We start from the raw sequence: 21,993 nt of genomic DNA on the forward strand, positions 1-21,993 counted from the left end.
ATAATGAATCTCTTCTTATATATAACTGTATATGTCCTATTTTTTCTGTTTCTCTGGAGAACCGTAAGTAATAAACAAGTATTTTTACTTGTTATAGTTACATATCACAAATTAGGATTTAAAACTTCTCAGCCAGGGAACTTCCTAGGTGGCGCAGTGGGTAAGAATCTGCCTGCCAATGCAGTGGACATGGGTTCAATCCCTGCCCCAGGGAGATACCACATGCCAAGGAGCAACCAAGCCCATGAGCCACAACTATTGAGCCCATGTGCCACAACTACTGAAGCCACGCACCTAGAGCCCATGCTCCACAATAAGAGAGCCCACTGCAATGAGAAGCCCATGCACCACAACAAAGAGTAGCCTCGGCTTACTGCAACTAGAGAAGGCCCGTGTGCAGCAACGAAGACCCAACATAGCCAATAAAATAAATAAATTAATTAAAAATAAAAAATTTAAAACTTCTCAGCCAGGAGTTTTACCTAATAACACCTTCATAATTGAATATTAGGAGTCTATAAACACTTATCTCTCCCTAAAGATAATCAGATACCTATAGTAGGTACTAAAAGATAGTCTCATTTTCAAAAAAGAGATTAAGTATCCTGCTCAGAAATATACTTAATAAATGGTAGGGTTCAACTATACTTCCATTAAAATTTTTTAATTAACCATTATAAATAAATAAATAGATAAATAAATAATTAAAATTATAGAATTATATGGTTCCAAAATCTGTATCTTTCCAGAAAACCATACCATGCTTTAATTTTTTTTCTGCCCTACTTTACCTGCTGCAAGCATGAGAGGTGCTTAATAAATAAGAACGAATATGATTGGAGTGAAAATCAGAAAGGTCCTTAGGTTATTGTTTAATGTCACAGCAAACAAAGGTGGATCTAGAATTAGAATCCATTCCTTAGTTTCTCTGGCCATTACTCTGTTCACTACTTTTTGACCTGGGGACACTTACCATTAACCTTGGCTGTTTGTCCTCCAGCACATGCTCTTTCAGAAACTCTATGTGGGCTTGGGAATATTTAGAGATCTTCTTACTAAGCTATTTAATGAGAGAAACTTTCCATTGGTGGAATGCTGGAGAAGCATTTTGTGGACAGGAGGGAAAAAAAGATGCTATTTTAAACATTGCTGAGAGAGTTTGGGCAAAATCCATCTGGCAGACAGACTATTTCTTCTGTTCAAAAACTCATCAAGCACTCCAAATGTGTAACCTGTAGGCAAGTTTAATTAAAGCTTGAGAAATCTCAAAATAACTTGACATTTAAATATGTTATTTCCGTTCTGCTCTCATAGTCTGACACACACAGAGACAATCTTGGGTCCAAATTAAGCTCCCTGATGCCATCTAGCCCTGCCTAACTACTTGATTATCCCATGTCCAAGGCAATAGGAATGTGAATGAAATAGGCTCATCCAATCATTGTCCTTCAAATATTAACATTCATTTCATAGATAGATAGGTAGGAAGATAGATGATAGAGCAATAGATAGATAGATAGATAGATTGATAGATAGATAGATGATAGATAGATGATAGAGTAAAATTTATTTCTCTTCCTTAAAAAAAAAAAGGTGAAGGCAGACCTTGTCTTGAGGAGAACCTAATTAAAGGACTAAAAAGTAAGTGGGGTTGTTTTGTCTTGTTTTGTTTTGCCATGGAGCAACAAAAGTTTGACTTTTAATGTGGAATCTTGAGCAAAATAAGTAGGCATTAACATAGCCAACATTTCTGGATTCCAAGTAAATACTTTCTGTCTTGGAGGAGTAAATCCATTCTTAAGTGGCCTGGATAGTCCTGGACCCAAGTTTAACGTGAAATGCAGGTAAGAGGCCGCGTTTAATGCCTGATGGTGGCCTTACAGTAGTCTTTTTTTCCCCTCTTTTTCTGCCTTCTCTGGTTTTAATTGAGCATTTTATATGATTCTATTTTCTCTTTTCTTTTAGCATATCAACTATAATTCTTGTCAAAAAATTTCAGTGTTTGCAATATACATTTTAAACTGAGTTTACTTTCACATTAACACTATACCACTTCACATGTAATGCAGGAACCTTGTAACAGCCCTTCCCTACCAGCCCTTAAGACATTGATGTCATTCATTTCACTTATCCATATGCTACAATCACCCAGGGAATTGTTACTTTATTATCTAAAGTTATATTTTAGATCAATTATGAATAAGGAAAAAAAAGACTTTTGCTTTACCTCTACTTGTTCCTTCTCCCATGTCTTTCACTCTTCATGTAGACCTAGGTTTTTAATCTGTATCATTTTCCTTCTTTCTGAAGAATTTCTTTCAACATTTTTTAAGAGTAGATCTGCTAAAGTTGAAATCCTTCAGTTTTTGGTTTTCTGAGAAAATCTTTGTATCTCCTTAACTTTTTAAGGATAACTTCATTATACATAGAATTCTAGGTTGGTGATTTTGTTTTTCTCAACAGTTAATAGTTCACTCCACTCTCTTCTTACTTACAAGGTTTCTGATGAAAACTCTAATATAATTCTTATTCTTGTTCCTTTATAAGTAAGGTTTTTACCCCCTCAGTTCTTTTCAAGATTTTCTTTGTCTTTGGTTTATTACAGTTCAAATATGATATGCCTAGAAATGGGGGGGGGGCATGTGTTTATTCTGCTTGGTATTCTCTGAGCTTCCTGGATCTGTGGTTTGTTGTCTGTCATTAATTTGGAAAAGTTCTTGGGCACTATTACTTCAAGTGGTTTTTCTAGTATTAGAGAGTGATGTATGCGCATACATATATATATATATATATATATATATATATATATAAAATCTTTTGAAAATGTCTCACGGTTTTTGATGTTCTGTTCTGGTTGGGTTTTTATTTTCCATTCCTTTTTTTCTTTTTGCATTTCAGCTTGGGAAATTTCTACTCACCTATCTTCAATTTCATCTATTCTTTTTTTGTCCATGCCCAGTCTACTGATGAGCCCATCAAAGTCAGAATTCATTTCTGTTATAGTATTTTTGATTTCTAACATTTCTTTTCAAATCTGTCTTAGAATTTCTCTCTCGCTGCTTAAATTACCCATCCGCTCTTGTATGATGCCTATTTTTCCCAATAGATCTGTTAACATATTAATCATAGTTATTTTAAATTCTCTGTCTGATAATTCCAACATCTGTGTCACATAGTCTGGGAACATGCTTTCTTTGCCTCTTCAGGCTATATTTCACTTGTTTTTTAGCGTGCTTTGTAATTTTCTTTGAAAGCTGTATATGACATAATGGGAATTGAGGTAAAAGGTCTTTAGAATGAGGTTTTGTATTAGTCTGGCTAGGAGTTTGGCTCTGTTTAATGTTTGCTGTAGCTGTAGGTGCTAGAGCTTCTGAATTCTCTAGTGCCCTTGTTTCCATCTACTCTGTTGACTTTGGCCTTCCCTAAATATTCCTCTTCAGAGAAAATCTGCGTTTTGCAGCTATAATCCACTGTTATTATACAGAAGCCCTTTGGTATGGTGCTAAGGTATGGGCTCTAAGTTTACAATTAAATCTCAGTCTTTTAGTGGATCTGTGTCCCTGGGGTGCGATCTTCACAGGTGTTTGTTATCCCCTTGGGTAAGACAGGGAGGCTAGATGTGCCTGGAGGGAGAGATGCCCTTCCTCCAGGTGGGATAAGCCTCTGGTAATCTTTTCCCCTGCACAGTAGGCCTTTGTAATGGAGAACAAATATATTCTGGGTGTATTACACAATGATTAATTATCCCTTTCTACTGCCAGAGCAACAGGCAGATCTCTCTTGGCTCTCAACAGTGAGAATCTGCTAAAGTTTCTCAAGGTAAAACCCATAAAAGTATCAGTTTCCCCATAATTGTGGCCCTCAGAATTTCTCACGCTTTTGATACTTCGCAATTTGCCAAAATTACCATTTAAGTGTTCCCCACCAGTTACCGCTCCAAGGGCTTCTGTTCCAGGTACACAGGTCTGGCCGTGGCTTTCTGGATTCACCTGTCTCCGCAGATTTGGATGGGAGTTGACCCTGTAACTTCAGTTCTTTGATAGTTCCTAGAGAAGTCATTGATTTTCAGTTTGTTCAGCTTTCTCGTGGTGTAAGGACAAGAATGACAAAACTTCCAGTCTCTTTACATGTCAGAGCTGAAACGCTGTGTTAGTTTCTTAATGATTAACAGCCAGTCAGAATGTTCCCTTTCCTGCAACAACAGCTGGAGAAATACACATGGTCTGATATCAATCTTTAGGCATAGGACCCATGCAGCTTCTCATATCTCATTGCCCCCAAAGGCAGGGCTGTGAACCTGTGAACATTCCTATTGCCAGAATGCTTTCTCAGTCCTTTCCACCCCTGGAGATTGTTTTCATTAATGTGAGCCTTCTTTCTCCATTTCTAAATGGTTGACTCTGAGAGATTGAATCTCATGTTATCATCTCACTGCAGAGCCTATAGTGTTTTTTTTAAACATTTGAAATGTGTTATTTTTGTCTTGCTTTCAAAGACCAACCCTTATTTTCCAGATTATTGGTGAGTGATAGAAGTTATATTCATTTGTTTTATTCATTCGAGTGTTCAAGTATTTGATAACTATTAGTTGGTTACTTCCCAAATGCAAAATGCCCCAGCTATGTCCCTGGAGATGCAAAGCCCAGAATTCTCTGACATTCCAAGTGGGAAGTTGTACGTGAATGACTATTCTACAGAACAATTTATCATGCTGAGAAACAATTTGATCTGGGAATTAAGTATAGGAAGAGACTGAATTCACCTAATGTAATTAGGGTGTCATTAAGATTTGATGTCAGAGCTTTATCAGTCAGAGTCCAGGCAAAAAAGAGAACATACACTTAAGTGAGCTAACTAAGAAGACTTTAATAAAGGGATTATTGACAGAAGTCAATCAAATGAAATCAGAAGGAAAATCTAAAACTACCCAACAAGAGATGGTGATACATCTCGAAGCTAGCTACAAGGGAGCTGTTTCCACAGCCAGACATAAGGGGGCAAGGGCAGGGCTTGTTACCAGAGCCCAGAAAGAAATCTGTGGGAGTTGGACTTCTAGGAGATGGCCACGTGTCAAAAGCTGTGGATTTCGGTAGGAACAGCAGCCATTGCTAACCTAAGGCCTGGGAGGGGAAGAATCGGGGAATAAATGCTCCAATCTCACTCTCTTCCTGCCTTCCAATTTCCTACTGGTATTTTCCATTGGCCAAACCCAGATGAGAGTCAGAGAGCAAGCCCACAGAGGTCAGATTCCTGGAGTGCAAAGAGAACAAAAAGTGAGTCTGGAAGAGCAAATGGAGGATACCCAGTCCAAAGAGAGTCTGCACTTCTGGAATCTGGGAGGAAGAATCTCCCAGGGCTCTGATGGCCACAAGGCCTTGATTTGAGGTGGGAGTGAGATGCAAAACATGTTGAAACCTGTTGCCACTTCCATTACCACCACAACTTGACTCTCCACACAATCACCTGAACTCTCACCTCCAGGGAACACTCTCTGAAGTAGTATAAATGGTTTTAGTATTTGATATTTATTTTTTTAAAGATTTTGGTGGAGGAAAATGGAAACTGGTGGCAAAGATTTGTTTTTCTCTCTTACAGCCTTCTAGCAGCAAAAGGAGGAAACCGTAGAACCGCCAATGTGGTGGCCCATGGCTTTGCCAATCTTTTAACTCTGGACAAAAAGACCCTCCAAGAAATTCTAGTGCATTATCCAGATTCTGAAAAGCTCCTCATGAAGAAAGCCAGGTACAACCTTTAAAACCCCATTAGAGAGGCGTTGGTTTTACTTTGTAAAATCGAAGACAAGAACTGTGCTGTGGTGGCAGCAATCAACTTTCTCCATGAGATACACTTAACAGACAACTGTTTATGCATTTGAACATTGAAAACTTCACAGATTAGGAGAAGTGATAGTATTTCTGGTAAGTTTTTCCAGAACTCTCACAGTGCTATCTGAAATGGCCTTTCTGTCTTGTCCGCAGAGTGCTTCTAAAGAACAAGGCTCCGGGCACAGGGGCAACCCCTCCAAATAAAGGACTTGCCTTTCTCTTCCCACCAAAACAAGAGACACCCAAAATGTTTAAAGCTCTCCTGGGGGGCTCAGGAAGAGCAGGTCTTGCAAGACTACTCACATTGAAGAGAGAACAAACAATCCAGGTAATAAGGCGGAGGGAAAGGGGGGCTGTAACAGAGACCACAGGCCTAAATACACCCAGCCAAGCTCCTACTTTAATTCCATTTCAGACACTGGGATAGTCTGGATTCATCTAATGCAAATCATTACTACCTTATATACAGCACTTATTATTATTTACTGTATGCCCATATCACATCACATTTAATCCTCACGGGTTTATTATGGATAGTTTTAATGTATATATGCATAAATACAGTCGACTCTCATTTTTGTGGATTCTGTGTTTGTGAAGCTGCCTGCTCACTATAAAATGTGTTTGTAACCTCAAAATCCATATTTATGGTGTTTTGGAGGTCATTCGCAGACATACACATGCAGAGCAGTGAAAAATTTGTTACTGGAGGCACCTGTTCCCAGCTAAGTTTGAACAAAGAGACACTTGGCCTTCTTGTTTCAACTTTCACATTGTAAACAAGTGACCTTTTCATGGTCTATTTATTGCCATGTTTTTTGCATTTTTGTGCATCTCCCGCAAGCATACTGCCAAAGCACTATCTAGCGTTCCTCAGCACGAAAGTGTTATGATGTGCCTTGCAGAGAAATACATGTGTTAGATAAGCTTCATTCAGGCATGAGATATCGTGCTGGTGGCTGTGAGCTCAATGTAATGAATAAACAATATATATTAAATAAGGTGTCTCTAAACAGAAATGCACATGAAACAAGGTTACATGTTGAGCAGCTGACAAAAATGTTGTAGCCAGAGGCTTGTAGGAGCCTAAACCTGCATTACCCCCAGAAGCGATAGGTGAGGGTTCGCTAATTCAATGTTTGTGACAGCTTTATAGAACAAAACTACCATGAATAATGAGGAGCAGCTGTATAGCTATAAACCTATAAATATATGACATTTTACCAGTAAGCCAATAAATATTTTCACTAATATTCATTTAATTACCATCGCTGTTTAAAGTCAGAAATAACCTCATCGATTGCATCCAAGCCTCATGTTATAGATGAAGAAACTGAGATTCAGATCAATTTATTTGGATAAGATCACAGTCAGTGACAGAGTGAAAGCTATTACTCTGGTATTCAGACTTCCACACCTACACCAAGCTGTCTCCCAATTCCTAGAAATGTCAAGAAACTCAAACGTTATTGTTTTTCTCTCTCTCTTTTTTTTTTTCATATTTCTTTGATTCTCATAAGTCTACGAGGACAGATACTGAAAAACAGAGCAAGGATTCAGGTTTTCTGAATCTAGTCATTATGTTATCTTTAAAACTGTAAGAAATGGGTGGCTGTGGTTCTTTCCGAAAATTGGTAAAGCAAATATTATAAAGTCAGTCATGCTCAAGAGACTAAAATTTGCCTCTTCCTTTTCCACACGCACAACACTGCAATAAAAATTAGTGTATACCAAGTGCCTCATTTAATCAGCATAGAAATAATAATTTGTGTAAAACACTTATGGGTTAAAGAACTATGTAAGTCAGTGTGTTAAGTAAGGTTCTCAATTTTATATATGCACAGACATATTCTGTGCAAGCCTCTCTCAAACTGATCCCAGATATCACCAGTAAAGACCATAGTATATTTTTTACAATGAAATTTCTACAGATGATACTAAATACAATAGGTTCTAAAGCAGTATCAGACACTCATGGGACAAATGGAGAAGACTGAGCTAGGAAAGAGATATGAATTTCTCCCTAAGGTTCTCCAATGAGCTTATGCAGGAGGAAAACCATAGTTCTAGAGTGTTTTTATGGTATTTGGTTAATACTTTTTTATTAAAAGATAAATATTTAAAATTTTATCTTCATAAGATAAATAAGTAAATATTTAAAAAGCAAAGAGTCTTGAGCGCTAAGTCCAATAATTCTGAGACCGTGAGGGCCAATAGGAAGGGAATTCCTTGGCAGAGACAAAAATGCATTGCAGACTAACACCAAATTCAAATTTAAATGTGACAGCTCAGCCCCATTCTCCAGCATTCAGAAAACTCAGATAAATGATAGTCAAAGGCAGACATGATTCCCATATTAACTTAATTCAGTCAGTCTTTGTCTGGGTGGTGATCCTTAGCTATTGCATATTAATCAAAAGACTCCAATGTCCTCAATTATGATTTCAATACCTATTCTTTTCAATAACTGTTTCTATCAGAATAAAAGTGAAAACTCCGAAGAAGAGGCTAAAGGAAAAGAATATGAAGATAAAGGAAGAGAGCCAGAAGAGAAACCACTTGAAACACCCAAATGTCGAACGAGTTCTATGACAGCAGAGGAAGCACCCCAGTCGATTAGAAGGGCAGTTTTACCCAGAGGAGCTACCCGTCAATCACTCATCATCAGCATGGCTCCTTCTGCGGAGGCTGGGGAAGAGGTTCTGACCATTGAAGTCAAAGAAAAGGCTAAGCAATAAATGTTTGATTATCTTTAGATACAGTCTAGCTAGTTCCCAAAGAGATCGTAGCCAGGATGGTAGCTTAAACTAATGAGAGGAAAAGGCCTTACCGGGACCCTTGAGAAACCATAGGCAAATCCCTAGCTTAGTTTCTAGGACTTCTCTGAGAGTGTGATCTTCTGCAGTGGTAATAAGAAGATTATTAAAAAACCATCCCTATTCTCCATTGTCATTAGCTTTGTGCAATTGGTATTTCTCCTAATTGTATGTAGTAGGTCATTTTTCTTCCATTCTTTCTTGATGATGTTTCTTCCCTCCTTTTTGATTAGGTTCATCTTGGCACTAAAATGATTCACTTTTTCTCTTAATTTGTGTGTGTGTGTGTGTGTGTGTGTGTGTGTTAAAGGCTTGCACTGCACTGTTAGTCTTGGTTAAAAGTTCTATGTATATGAATATTATCTCTTACTTGGGGAATATGAAATTTTAATAAAATGTCAAAAGTCAGATGATTTTCATTGAAGCCAGGGTGATGAGTCAGTTAAGTATCAAATCAACCCAGCATCTGGGACTGAAGGGAAGCAAACATAATGGAGCTGATGGATGTAAAACCGGACTTGCAGAGGAGTCCCCTGAAGAGCACTGCTAGTTAGCAGTGCTAACAAACCCACAAGCAAAATCACTTTACAGCAACATGTTGGAAAAATGGTACCCTTTACTAAAGAAACAAACTTGAATATTTTCCCTTATATCAACTTAAAAGTCTCATCTGGCTCAACAGACTCAAACAGGAGGAATCAGATTGTCCCCATCTTCATGGAGGCTAAAGTGACATTTCTCAGAAACTTTTGCAAGCATTTGCTTTAGAAGGTGCCAGATTTGAGCTTCTCATTTTCAGCTTTAGTAAAAAATGATGAGGTTAGGAAGGCATACTGCACACATGTCAGATTGACATATCCCTACAATTTGCAGAACCTACATGTACAGCTGTTTACAAAAATCTCCAAGTTAATTAAGTGCACTTTAGGAAGTTGTCCTCATAAATCAGCCAGTATTAGCATAATTATCAAAGTCTCATGCTGTGAGGAGGCTAAAAAAGCCAGGCTGCTGTCGGAAGTAATAATACATATAGAATTCCATCCTAATAAATGCCATTAGTGTATAACATTAAGTTCTGTATAATAAGGCTATTTCCAAGTCCCAGAAGATGGTCATTGTAACAGCACTTTGCTGAGAGCATTCTAGCAAATTATATTAGCCAAAAAGCCTACAACACATATGCATTCAGCAAACCATGTATAAATTAATCACTATAATATAATGTATAATTTGGTACTCACTATTTTTGAATACAGTGATCCAGTATCGCAGAAACATTACAAGTTTTACAAAAGGCTGGGTGGTGTTTTCAGGATTTAAGGGAATGGAGAGAAATTGTTAAATAGTGCTTACCTGATAAATGAGAGTTTATGTGTAGAAAGAGTGATTAGAAGAGCCAGAAAGGAAAGGTAAAAATAGGGCCTGAAAAAAGTCTGGTAATAGGAAAAAAAACGAAAGGAGAAAACTCCTGAACTTGTGAATAATATGTCCTCCCTTTTCATTCTATAAAGAAATTAAAATATAACCCCACTGCAATTTATATTCTTCCCCTGTCATCAATTTCCCCTCCCAAACTATCCTTTTTTAGATGATATCTTCATTCTTCCAATCTCTCAAACTCAAATCTAAGAATAATTAGCAATTCTTCCATTGCTTATATAGTGGCACCAAATCCTGTTTCTTTCTTAAATCTTTCTAATTGTCTTTTCTTTTTCAAATTCATGCTAACAACTCATTTCATATTTTCTGTTCAATTCAAATAAACAATCACTTTTTACCAACTATCGGCTCTTATCACTTGTCTACCTTTCTCAATCCTTTTGCCATAGGTAAAATCATATCTCTCTAAAATACAACTATCTTAGTCCATTTAGGCTGCTATAACAAAAATACCGCAGACTGGGTAGCTTATAAACAACAGAAAGTTATTTCTCACAGTTTTGGAGGCTGGGAAGTACAAGGTCACGGCCCAGCATGGGTCAGAGCAGGCTCCTTCTCACTGTGTCCTCCCATGGTGGAGGGGCAAGGGATCCCTCTGGAGCCTCTTGTACGAAGGCACTAATCATATTCATGAGGGCAGAACACCTCCCAAAGGCCCCACCTCCTAATACATAGATTTGCTGGGGAGGGGGAGAGGCAGAGGTGAGGGACACTAACATTCAAAACCATAGCAACCACTTTTGACTGTGCTACTTCTCTGCTCAGGGACCTCCTAGTTTGTCCTAGTGATTAAATCTTATCTGCCGAAATTTAATTACCACTTTCCCAACCATACGCTCCACCAAAGCTTGTCATCTCGCTTTTTCTGGAACCACCACCTACATTTCTTCCTCTGGCATTTGTCCATGCTGCCTACCATAGTACGGAGCATTGTCTCTCCTCCATCACGTCCCTCTTTCCTATACGTCCACATCTCTCCTACTACCTCTAAAAACAGCAACCCATGATGATTCTAATTTCAAGGGATTATCACGGTACAGCACTCCATTGTTCCCTAACTCCTGCTTAATTTTAAATTATAAAAAGGCAAAGACAAGTTCTTCCGCTTTATTTGTAAATATAAAGACAGAAAGCCCAGGGTCTTTTTAAAGGAGAAAGGATAGTAATAGTAATTCATAGAAGCAAAATAAGTAGGAAATCAACATAGAAAAGATGCTTGACAGCACTTGTGCTTAAAGAAATACAAATCAGAACAAAAATGGAATACTATTTTATACTCATAAAATTGGAAAATATTTTTGAAGTAGACAGTAATACCTACCGCTGGCAAGTATGTAAATTGGAGCTACTGTTCTGGCAGTACACCTTAGAACTCAGCAGTACTACTTCAGACATATATCCCAGAAAATCCCCAAGCAGGTCCGTAAAAGAAAATGCAAGAGGAGGAGAAAAAGATGGCGGCGAAGTAGAGAGACGTGGAGTGCATCCCTCTCCACAGATGCATTGGGAATGAACGGAAGGACTCAGTCATTCCCACAGAGAACCAGCTGAACACCAGCAGACGGCCTCGGACACCAGAAAGGGCTGCGGGGAGCCCGACATAGCCGGTAGGGAGGCATCTACGAGGGCTCAAAGAGGGTGAAGCGGCGGAGCTGTGGCAGACGGGAGGGAGTGAGAAACATACGGAGGGTCCGCAGCGCAGCTCAGCGTTCCCGGACCGAGACATCGATCCGCGGCTGAACGGAGGGTCCAGGAGCGGGAGCTTGGGAACCGGAGAGCTGGTTCAGGGGGAGAAACATTGTTGCCGGTAGGGTGACGGACCGAGAGGACAGGAGGGAGGAGGTCCGCGGAGAGGAGTGCTGGTCCCTGAGAGCTGCCCGGCCATGATGGCGGCTGGAGGCTGCAGGCTCCCGGGCGGCGGGGAGGAGCCACGCGCATAGCCTCTCCCTCTCTTTCGGTGCCTCTGCAACAGGCAGTGGAGAGACGCCCTGCGGGCCACCTAAGGCGCTCAGGGATAACAAGCACCATCAGGCACTCGGGCGGGGCTAGATTAAAACTCCTTGCAACGCCAGCAGCAGGGAGGCTGCCGAGAGAAAAAAAAAAAACAGCATCAAAAAGAAAAAACCCCGAGAGAGGCCCAACTCTAAGACTTTCTGTGTACGCCTGAGCCACCAGCGCCCTCTGCAACAGGCACCTCCAAGCCTGACTGAAACAACAGTGCGCCACTGCTCACTCACTCCCAGGAGAAGGAGCCACTATTGTACCCTCTCCCTCCCCACACACCGAGGCTTACAGACGAACAATAAAGTAACCTCTGCTGGTCACAGAATAACGCAAAAAAAACCCCAAGGCAAGGAGAAGGACACTTACAGCTGAGACGCTAAGGAAACAGAAATAGTAGTATCAATACCTATTGAACTGGTCCATTCTGGGATCAGTTCTGGATTTTTTTTTTTTTTCATTCTCTCTCTCTTTTTTTTTTTTTTCTTTTTTTTTGATTTATTAAATACGATCTTAGCCCTAAGGGATCTACAAGTTTTACAACATAATTTTTTAAGGATATTTTTTATTCTTTTTTTTTTTTTTTTTTTTTTTGCCTTTTTATATACTTCTATATCTAACTAAGTTTTTGGTAGTACGGACAAAATATCTTTCATACTTTCCTTTCATCCCTTTCTTTTATACACTTCTATTCCTTTCTTTTTCTTTGCATATTTCCAACTACATTACGCACTTCTGTTCCCCTTTCTTCCAGCCATTTTAAGTGTATTTTATCTTAACATACTTATAAGCAACACTATCAGTCTGCTCAGACTCCTTGCTCTATTCTCCAGATGATGCACTGCCTTGGTATTAATATTAGGCTTTTGTTTCTATCTTAGTTCTTAGTACAGTTATCTAATTACATTCTGAGAATCTCCATTCTCTCTGGTGGTACACTAGCTCTTTTCTATATTTGATCCTAGCTTACAAAATCTCCCTGGATTGATGTTTGTATGTGTAGGGTGTTATTTGTTGTTTGTTTGCTTTTGCTTTTGTCTCTGATTTGTTCTGTTTCAGTTGTCAATTTCTGCTGGGTTTCTCTTTGAATATCTGATAGCACACTGGGGTTCTGTCAGGTCTTTCTAGAGCCTTATGTCCTAACGGATTCAATAATTGTGTGTCTTATACATGTATGTGTTTCCTAGACTGAATATTCGTTTAATCCAATACTTGGACATTAGTCTGAGGCTTGGACACTCTTCTATAAACACCTCTATCACCAGGACAAGCAACCCCAAAAGCTTGGACAACCATGAGGAAACAAAGAAACCCCATGCAGGCAAAGGAGCAGGAAAAAAACCCACAAGACCAAATAAATGAGGAGGAAATAGGAAAAATGCCTGAAAAAGAATTTAGAGTAATGATAGTAAAAATGATACAAAATCTCGATAACAAAATAGAGAAAGTATAAGAAACAGTTCATAAGAACTCAGAAAAACAAACAGCAATGGATAACAAAATAACTGAAATTAAAAATACTCTAGATGCTATAACCAGCAGAATGACTGAGGCAGAAGAACGAATAAGTGAGTTGGAAGATAGAACGGGGGAAATAAATGCCACAGAGCAGGAAAAAGAAAAAAAAATAAAAAGACTAGAAGACAGCCTCAGAGACCTCAGTGATAACCTTAAACGCACCAACATTCGAATTATAGGCATCCCAGAAGAAGAAGAAAACAAGAAAGGGTCTGAGAAAATATTTGAAGAGGTTCTAGTGGAAAACTTCCCCAACATGGGAAAGGAAATAATTCACCAAGCCCAAGAAGCACAGAGAGTCCCATACAGAATAAACCCAAGGAGAAATACACCAAGACACATATTAATCAAACTAACGACAATTCAACACAAAGAAAAAATATTAAAAGCAGCAAGAGAAAAGCAACAAACAACATATAAGGGAAAACCCATCAGGATAACAGCTGACCTTTCTACAGAAACTCTGCAGGCCAGAAGGGAATGGCAGGATATACTGAAAGTCCTGAAAGAGAGAAACCTACAGCCAAGAATACTTTACCCAGCAAGAATCTCATTCAGATTTGAGGGAGAAATCAAAAGCTTTCCAGACAAGCAAAAGTTAAGAGAATTCAGCACCACCAAACCAGCCTTACAACAAGTGCTAAAGGAACTTCTCTAAGTAGGAAACACAAGAAAAGGAAAACACCTACAAATACAAACCCAAAACAATTAAGACAATGGTAATTGGAACACACATGTCAATAATCACTTTAAATGTAAATGGATTAAATGCTCCAACCAAAAGACACAGACTGGCTGAATGGATGCAAAAACAAGACCCTTCTATATGCTGCCTACAAGAAACCCACTTCAGACCAAGGGATACATATAGACTGAAAGTGAAGGGATGGAAAAAGATATTCCATGCAAATGGAAGTCAAAAGAAAGCTGGAGTAGCAATACTCATATCAGACAAATTAGACTTGAAAGTAAAGACTATTACAAGAGACAAGGAAGGGCACTACATAATGATCAAGGGATCCATCCAAGAAGAACATATCACAATGGTAAATATCTATGCCCCCAATATAGGAGCACCTCAATACATAAGGCAAATGCTAACAGCTATAAAAGGGGACATCGACAGGAACACAATAATAGTGGGAGACTTGAACACCCCACTTACACCAATGGATAGATCATCCAAACAGAAAATAAATAAAGACACACAAGCTTTAAATGACACATTAGACCATCTCGACTTAATTGATATTTATAGGACATTCCATCCAAAAACGACAGACTACACTTTCTTCTCAAGTGCACACGGAACATTTTCCAGGATAGATCACATCTTGGGTCACAAATCAAACCTCAGCAAATTCAAGAAAATTGAAATCACATCAAGCATCTTCTCAGACCACAACACCATGAGACGAGATATCAATTACAGGAAAAAAACTGCAAAAAATACAAACACATGGAGGCTAAACAATTCACTCTTAAACAACCAAGGAATCACTACAGAAATCAAAGAGGAAATCAAAAAATATCTAGAAACAAATGACAATGAAAACACAACAACCCAAAACCTATGGGACACAGCAAAAGCAGTTCTAAGAGGGAAGTTTATAGCAATACAGTCCTCCCTTAAGAAACAAGAAAATGATCGAATAAACAACCTAACCTTACACCTAAAACAACTAGAGAAAGAAGAACAAAGAAACCCCAAAGTGAGCAGAAGGAAAGAAATCATAAAGATCAGAGCAGAAATAAATGAAAAAGAAAGGAAAGAAACCATAAGAAAAATAAATAAAACTAAAAGCTGGTTCTTTGAGAAGATGAACAAAATTGATAAACCATTAGCCAGACTCATCAAGAAAAAAAGGGAGAAGATGCAAATCAACAGAATTAGAAATGAAAAAGGAGAAGTCACAACGGACACCTCAGAAATACAAAACATCATGAGAGACTACTACAAGCAACTATATGCCAATCAATTGGATAACCTGGAAGAAATGGATACATTCTTAGAAAAATACAATCTTCCAAGACTGAACCAGGAAGAAATAGAAACCATGAACAGACCAATCACAAGTACAGAAATTGAGGGAGTGATTACAAATCTCCCAACACACAAAAGCCCGGGACCAGATGGATTCACAGGCGAATTCTATCAAACATTTCGAGAAGAGTTAACACCTATCCTTCTCAAACTCTTCCAAAATATTGCAGAAGGCAGAGCACTCCCAAACTCATTCTATGAGGCTACCATCACCCTGATACCAAAACCAGGCAAAGATGTCACAAAAAAAGAAAACTACAGACCAATATCACTGATGAATATAGATGCAAAAATCCTCAACAAAATACTAGCTAACAGACTGCAACAACGCATTAAAAAAATCATACACCACGATCAAGTGGGGTTTATCCCTGGGATGCAAGGATTCTTCAATATATGCAAATCAATCAATGTGATACATCATATCAACAAATTGAAGGATAAAAACCATATGATCATTTCAATAGATGCAGAAAAAGCTTTTGACAAAGTTCAACATCCATTTATGATAAAAGCTCTCCAGAAAATGGGCATAGAAGGAAATTACCTCAACATCATAAAAGCCATATATGACAAACCAAAAGCCAACATTGTTCTCAATGGAGAAAAACTGGAAGAATTCCCTCTAAGAACAGGAACAAGACAAGGGTGTCCACTCTCACCACTGTTATTCAACATAGTTTTGGAAGTGTTAGCCACAGCAATCAGAGAAGAAAAAGAAATTAAAGGAATCCAAATTGGAAAAGAAGAAGTAAAATTGTCACTCTTTGCAGATGACATGATATTATATATAGAAAACCCTAAAGACTCTACCAGAAAACTGCTAGCACTCATTGATGAGTTTAGTAAAGTAGCAGGATACAAAATTAATGCACAGAAATCTCTTGCATTCCTATACACTAACAATGGAAGAGCAGAAAGAGAAATTAAGGAAACTCTCCCATTCACCATTGCAACAAAAAGAATCAAATACCTAGGAATAAACCTGCCTAAGGAGGCAAAAGATCTGTATGCAGAAAACTTTAAGACATTCATGAAAGAAATCAAAGACGACACAAACAGATGGAGGGACATACCATGTTCCTGGATTGGAAGAATCAACATCGTGAAAATGACTGTACTACCCAAAGCAATTTACAGATTCAATGCAATCCCAATGAAATTACCAATGGCATTTTTCACAGAACTAGAGCAAGAAAGCTTACGATTTGTATGGAAACACAAAAGACCCCGAATAGCCAAAGCAATCTTGAGAAGGAAAAATGGAGTTGGTAGAATCAGGCTTCCTGACTTCAAACTATACTACAAGGCCATAGTGATCAAGACAGTATGGTACTGGCACAAAAATAGAAAGGAAGATCAATGGAATAGAATAGAGAACTCAGAAGTAAGCCCAAACACATATGGGCACCTTATCTTTGACAAAGGAGGCACGAGTATACAATGGAAAAAAGACAGCCTCTTCAATAAGTGGTGCTGGGAAAATTGGACAGCAACATGTAAAAGAATGAAATTAGAACACTTCCTAACACCATACACAAAAATAAACTCCAAATGGATTAAAGACCTACATGTAAGGCCAGACACTATAAAACTCCTAGAGGAAAACCTAGGCAGAACACTCTTTGACATACATCAAAGCAACATCCTTTTTGACCCACCTCCTAGAATCATGGAAATAAAATCAAGAATAAACGAATGGGACCTCATGAAGCTTAAAAGCTTTTGCACAGCAAAAGAAACCATAAACAAGACTAAAAGGCAACCCTCAGAATGGGAAAAAATAATTGCCTATGAAACAATGGACAAAGGATTAACCTCCAAAATATACAAGCAGCTCATGCAGCTTCATACCAGAAAAGCAAATAACCCAATCCACAAATGGGCAGAAGACTTAAATAGACATTTCTCCAAAGAAGACATACAGATGGCCAACAAACACATGAAAAGATGCTCAACATCACTCATCATCAGAGAAATGCAAGTCAAAGCCACAATGAGGTATCACCTCACACCAATCAGAATGGCCATCATCACAAAGTCTGGAAACAACAAATGTTGGAGAGGGTGTGGAGAAAAGGGAACTCTCCTGCACTGTTGGTGGGACGGTAAGTTGGTACAGCCACTATGGAAAACAATTTGGAGGTTCCTTAAAAAACTACAAATAGAACTACCATATGATCCAGTAATCCCACTCCTGGGCATATACCCAAAGAAATCCATAATCCCAAAAGAAACTTGTACCATAATGTTTATTGCAGCACTCTTTACAATAGCCAGGACATGGAAGCAACCTAAATGCCCATCAACAAATGAATGGATACAGAAGATGTGGCATATATATACAATGGAATATTACTCAGCTATAAAAAGGGATGAGATGGAGCTATATGTAATGAGGTGGATAGAACTACAATCTGTCATACAGAGTGAAGTAAGTCAGAAAGAGAAGGACAAATATTGTATGCTAACTCACATATACGGAATCTAAAAATGGTACTGATGAACTCAGTGACAAGAACAAGGAAGCAGATACAGAGAATGGACTGGAGAACTCGAGGTATGGGGGGGGCGGGGGGTGAAGGGGAAACTGAGAAGAAGCGAGAGAGTAGCACAGACATATATATACTACCAACTGTAAAATAGTCAGTGGGAAGTTGTTGTATAGCAAAGGGAGTCCAACTCGAGGATGGAAGATGCCTTAGAGGACTGGGGCAGGGAGGGTGGGGGGGACTCGAGGGGGGGGCGTCAAGGAAGGGAGGGAATATGGGGATATGTGTATAAAAACAGTTGATTGAACCTGGTGTACCCCCCCCCCAAAAAAAAATAAAAAAATAAAAAGAAAAAAAAAAAGAAAAGAAAAAAAAAGAAAATGCAAGAGGAAATGCATTGGTTTTAGTACAAAGAACTGAAGGCAACTGGGGTGTCTACACTAGGTGTATGGATGGATAAAAAAAATATGGCATGTGGCATATGGATATGTTTTTAAGATGAAATTCTATTTAGTCATTAGAAATAATGAATTAGATTTACACAGAACAACATGCATAGATCTCTTTTAAAAACTAGTGTGGATTTTTTTAAGTAAGAAAAAACAATGAGATCTTTAGTCATACCATGCGTGCATATTTTTATAAACCCTATCTGATCAAGACTATCCGGGACAAATCTGTAGCCCAACAAAGCCAAGTTTATTAGCCTGCAGCAACAAGGGAGACCATTCACCAGAGGAAATGTGAGTGTCCCACCAAACACAGGAAAGGACAAGTTATGATAGGATACTAGGGAAAGGTAGAGGTTAGGTAGAGTTAAAATGAAGTGATGTTTTCAGAGGCCGAGATCAAAGCAAGACTGTAATGTAAAGGGGTTAACATCAGTCCCGGACCAAAAAGCAGACTCGGAGTCTTATTTTCTTGGAAACTACTCAGTTAAGATAAACAGACTGTTGTGTCCAGAAATCACTTATCTGAAGCTGTATACCTAGCTGCTTCTCATGTCAGAATGACTCAGATTCTCCAGGCAAACGTGGAATGTTTCAGTCTGACTGATAAGATTTCAAATAGAAAAGTTTCTAACATTCTATGATTTTAGAGAACAAAGTTTCTCAGCACTGTCTTTTTGTTGATTAGCAAAAGCAGTGTTTATAGGTTCCCAATTTAGAACATGCGCAAACACTATGTCTTTCAAAAGTATATACATGTGTAAGGAACTATGTTAAATGCATTAGAGATGGTGGCTATGGGGAGAAAGGAATTTGGAAGTGGTAATAGGAATAGATGATGTGAGAAAAAAATAATAAATCAAGAGCCTCAAACAATGAGGATAATGTGCCATGAACTGAGAAGCATGATTAACTCAGTTCTATGCACTTGAGTTCAGTGTTGAGTCTAGAAATAGGCCAATGGAAAAATGAGACCCCACCTACCAAGGGTCTTTCCTTCAGCCTCTGTTACATTGAGCCACACATGCACCCACTGTAGACAGAGCCACTACTTCATCTTCCCTCTGGGGTTTGACCTGCCAGTGAGGCTTTTCTTCTGTATATGGGCAGGTCTCTGACTGATCCCAGCAGAGACTACTAAGCATGCTTAGTGTTAGGGACTGAATTGCATCCTCTTGAAATTCACAGGTCGAAGCCCTAAACACTAACGTGATCATATTTGGCGATAGGGCCGTTAGGAGGTAATTAAGGTTAAATGCGGTCATAAAGTTGCCGTCCTAATCCAATAGCACCGGTGTCCTTGTTTTTATAAGAAGAGGCAGAGATACCAGGGGTGCTCATGCACAGAAAAAAAGCCATGTGAAGACACAATGAGGGAATTCCCTAGTGGTCCAGTGGTTAGGATTCCTTGTGTCCACTGAAGGGGGTTGAATACCTGGTTGGGGAACTAAGTTACCACATACAGCACTATATGGCCAGAAAAAAAGAAAAGAAAAAAAAAAAGACACAGTAAGAAGCTGCAAGCCAAGGAGAGAAGCCTTAGGAGAAACCAAAAGTTTGGGCATCCTGATCTTGGACTTTGAGTCTCCAGAACCGTGAGAAAAGAAATTTCTGTTGTTAAATACCATTTCTGTGACATTCTGTATGGCAGCCCCAGCAGACTAGTGCACTTAGCTTCATGAACTATGGCAGGAAATAGCTCTTGGTTGGAGAAGCAGGAAACAAAAATGAGGAATGCATTGTGGAGATTCAAGAGGCAGTGATAACAGGTTCGTGGAGGTGTAAAATAATTATACCTGGGGAACAGCTGTGAGTGAATGAATTGAGGGCAAGGCTTAAATTGTATCAGCTGATTTGTTAGGTATGTGCTGAACAGAGTTGCCAGCAACTTAGCTATGGGGAAGAAATCTGAATTTGCAACCTCCATAGATGTTGACCACACTTCTCTCGACAAATCTTAATACATTCATTCATTCTTCATAAAACCCCAGGGTATTATCATCTCCTTGTTCCTAACAGACCCCAGGCCCACAACCCACTCTTGGTAACATTAATTCCATACTTTTCTTAAAGATGTGAAATATGTGAGGGGGAGGGTGGGAATATGGTAAAACATGGATGGGGGAGATATTTTCCCCTATGAATTTCAAAAATATTTTCTGATTAAAAACCAAAATTTTTTTATAAAGTAGGATTCCCTGCCTCTCCCCAGAATAGCATGACTGTGTGTTCAATAAAAGGTAGCTGAGTGAATGGAATCTCCAAATTAAATATGGTATTCCTCTGTCCAGTGCTGGAGCCAGCCCTAGCCTCCTTGAGTCTGCCTTTATCACTCTGCCAGGCCTCACTGTTACTGCTAAGATTTCTGCGGAAATAATCTGGTTTTGCAAAGCATGGAGTCCTCCTGGTCTCATTGCTCTACACTCTCCTAGCTTTTTTCAGCTGAGGATTTATAAGTTCTCAGGAAGTGATCACTCAAGCTTTCTCTTCCTCACCCAGATCCTCTCAAAAGGCAGGGTTGATCTTCCAGTATTCTATACTCCATTTCAAGTAACACCAAGTCTCAAGTCTGTTGACAAAGTCTTCCAAATGCTATTGTGCAGAACACCCACCCAAGCTTGTCCCCAAACTCCCCAAGCTGCTGTCTCCTGCCAGCTATCTGCATTCATGCTGTAGCCCGGGCTTGCACTCGCATGGAGTGAGTTAGCACCGACATCCTTCCCTGCAGGACCTCGTTCCTCCAACCCATCTCCATGCCTAAAAAGTGTGCTCTCCAGGGAGTGCAAACTAAATCTAGCATTAGTGTAAATCAAATATCGTTAAGAAAGCAAAACAATTACCCTAGTACTATTCTCTGAACACACACAAGGGCGTTTGAATGTGACCAATAAAATTTCTAATGTTGAACTGCAGAGAAACAATAAATTAATTTTTAATGATTTTGTGTCCCACAGCAAGGGGACCCATTAATATGAACAATTAAGAACCAACTATTTTAAAACATGATTTTGCTTAATAAGAGGTGGGTGGACAGGAAACAATTACCATACACACAAATATAGGGGGGAAAATGTTGAGGCAAAAGTCAGTCCTCCATGCTGTTTTCAGATAGGCTGAAAATAATAATATAGCATTTATATTATTTATAGCATTTATATGTGTCAAATATTCTGTGCACTGTGCCTTTATTAACTCATTTAATCTTAACAACCTTATGAGGTAGTTATTATTTTTATCATCTTCATCCTTTTCCAGATGAGGAAAATGAGACATGGTAATCATTAATTTGGGTCATTGTGAGTGCAAAGATTTCCTAAGTTAGGGTATTGGAAAGGGCTCAACCACACTCCACAGAGCATACTCATACTCCATAGAGATTTTATTTAAAGGTAATCAATACAAGGGAGA

General features: G+C 38.8%; 1 protein-coding gene across 1 annotated transcript in view; it reads left to right on the top strand.

Annotated features, from left to right (window-relative positions):
- CNGB3 (cyclic nucleotide gated channel subunit beta 3) overlaps nucleotides 1–8,563 on the top strand; it is a 141,809-nt gene extending 133,246 nt beyond the window's left edge. The window contains exons 16-18 of the mRNA XM_057737482.1: nucleotides 5,596–5,742; nucleotides 5,979–6,216; nucleotides 8,306–8,563. Of these exons, the coding sequence (XP_057593465.1) occupies nucleotides 5,596–5,742; nucleotides 5,979–6,216; nucleotides 8,306–8,563 (643 nt within the window). The remainder of the gene's footprint in view (nucleotides 1–5,595; nucleotides 5,743–5,978; nucleotides 6,217–8,305) is intronic.
- Nucleotides 8,564–21,993: the final 13,430 nt, after the last annotated feature.

The sequence above is a fragment of the Hippopotamus amphibius genome, chromosome 5 (genome assembly GCF_030028045.1).
Source record: "Hippopotamus amphibius kiboko isolate mHipAmp2 chromosome 5, mHipAmp2.hap2, whole genome shotgun sequence".
In the NCBI taxonomy this organism is placed as follows: Eukaryota; Metazoa; Chordata; class Mammalia; order Artiodactyla; family Hippopotamidae; genus Hippopotamus; species Hippopotamus amphibius.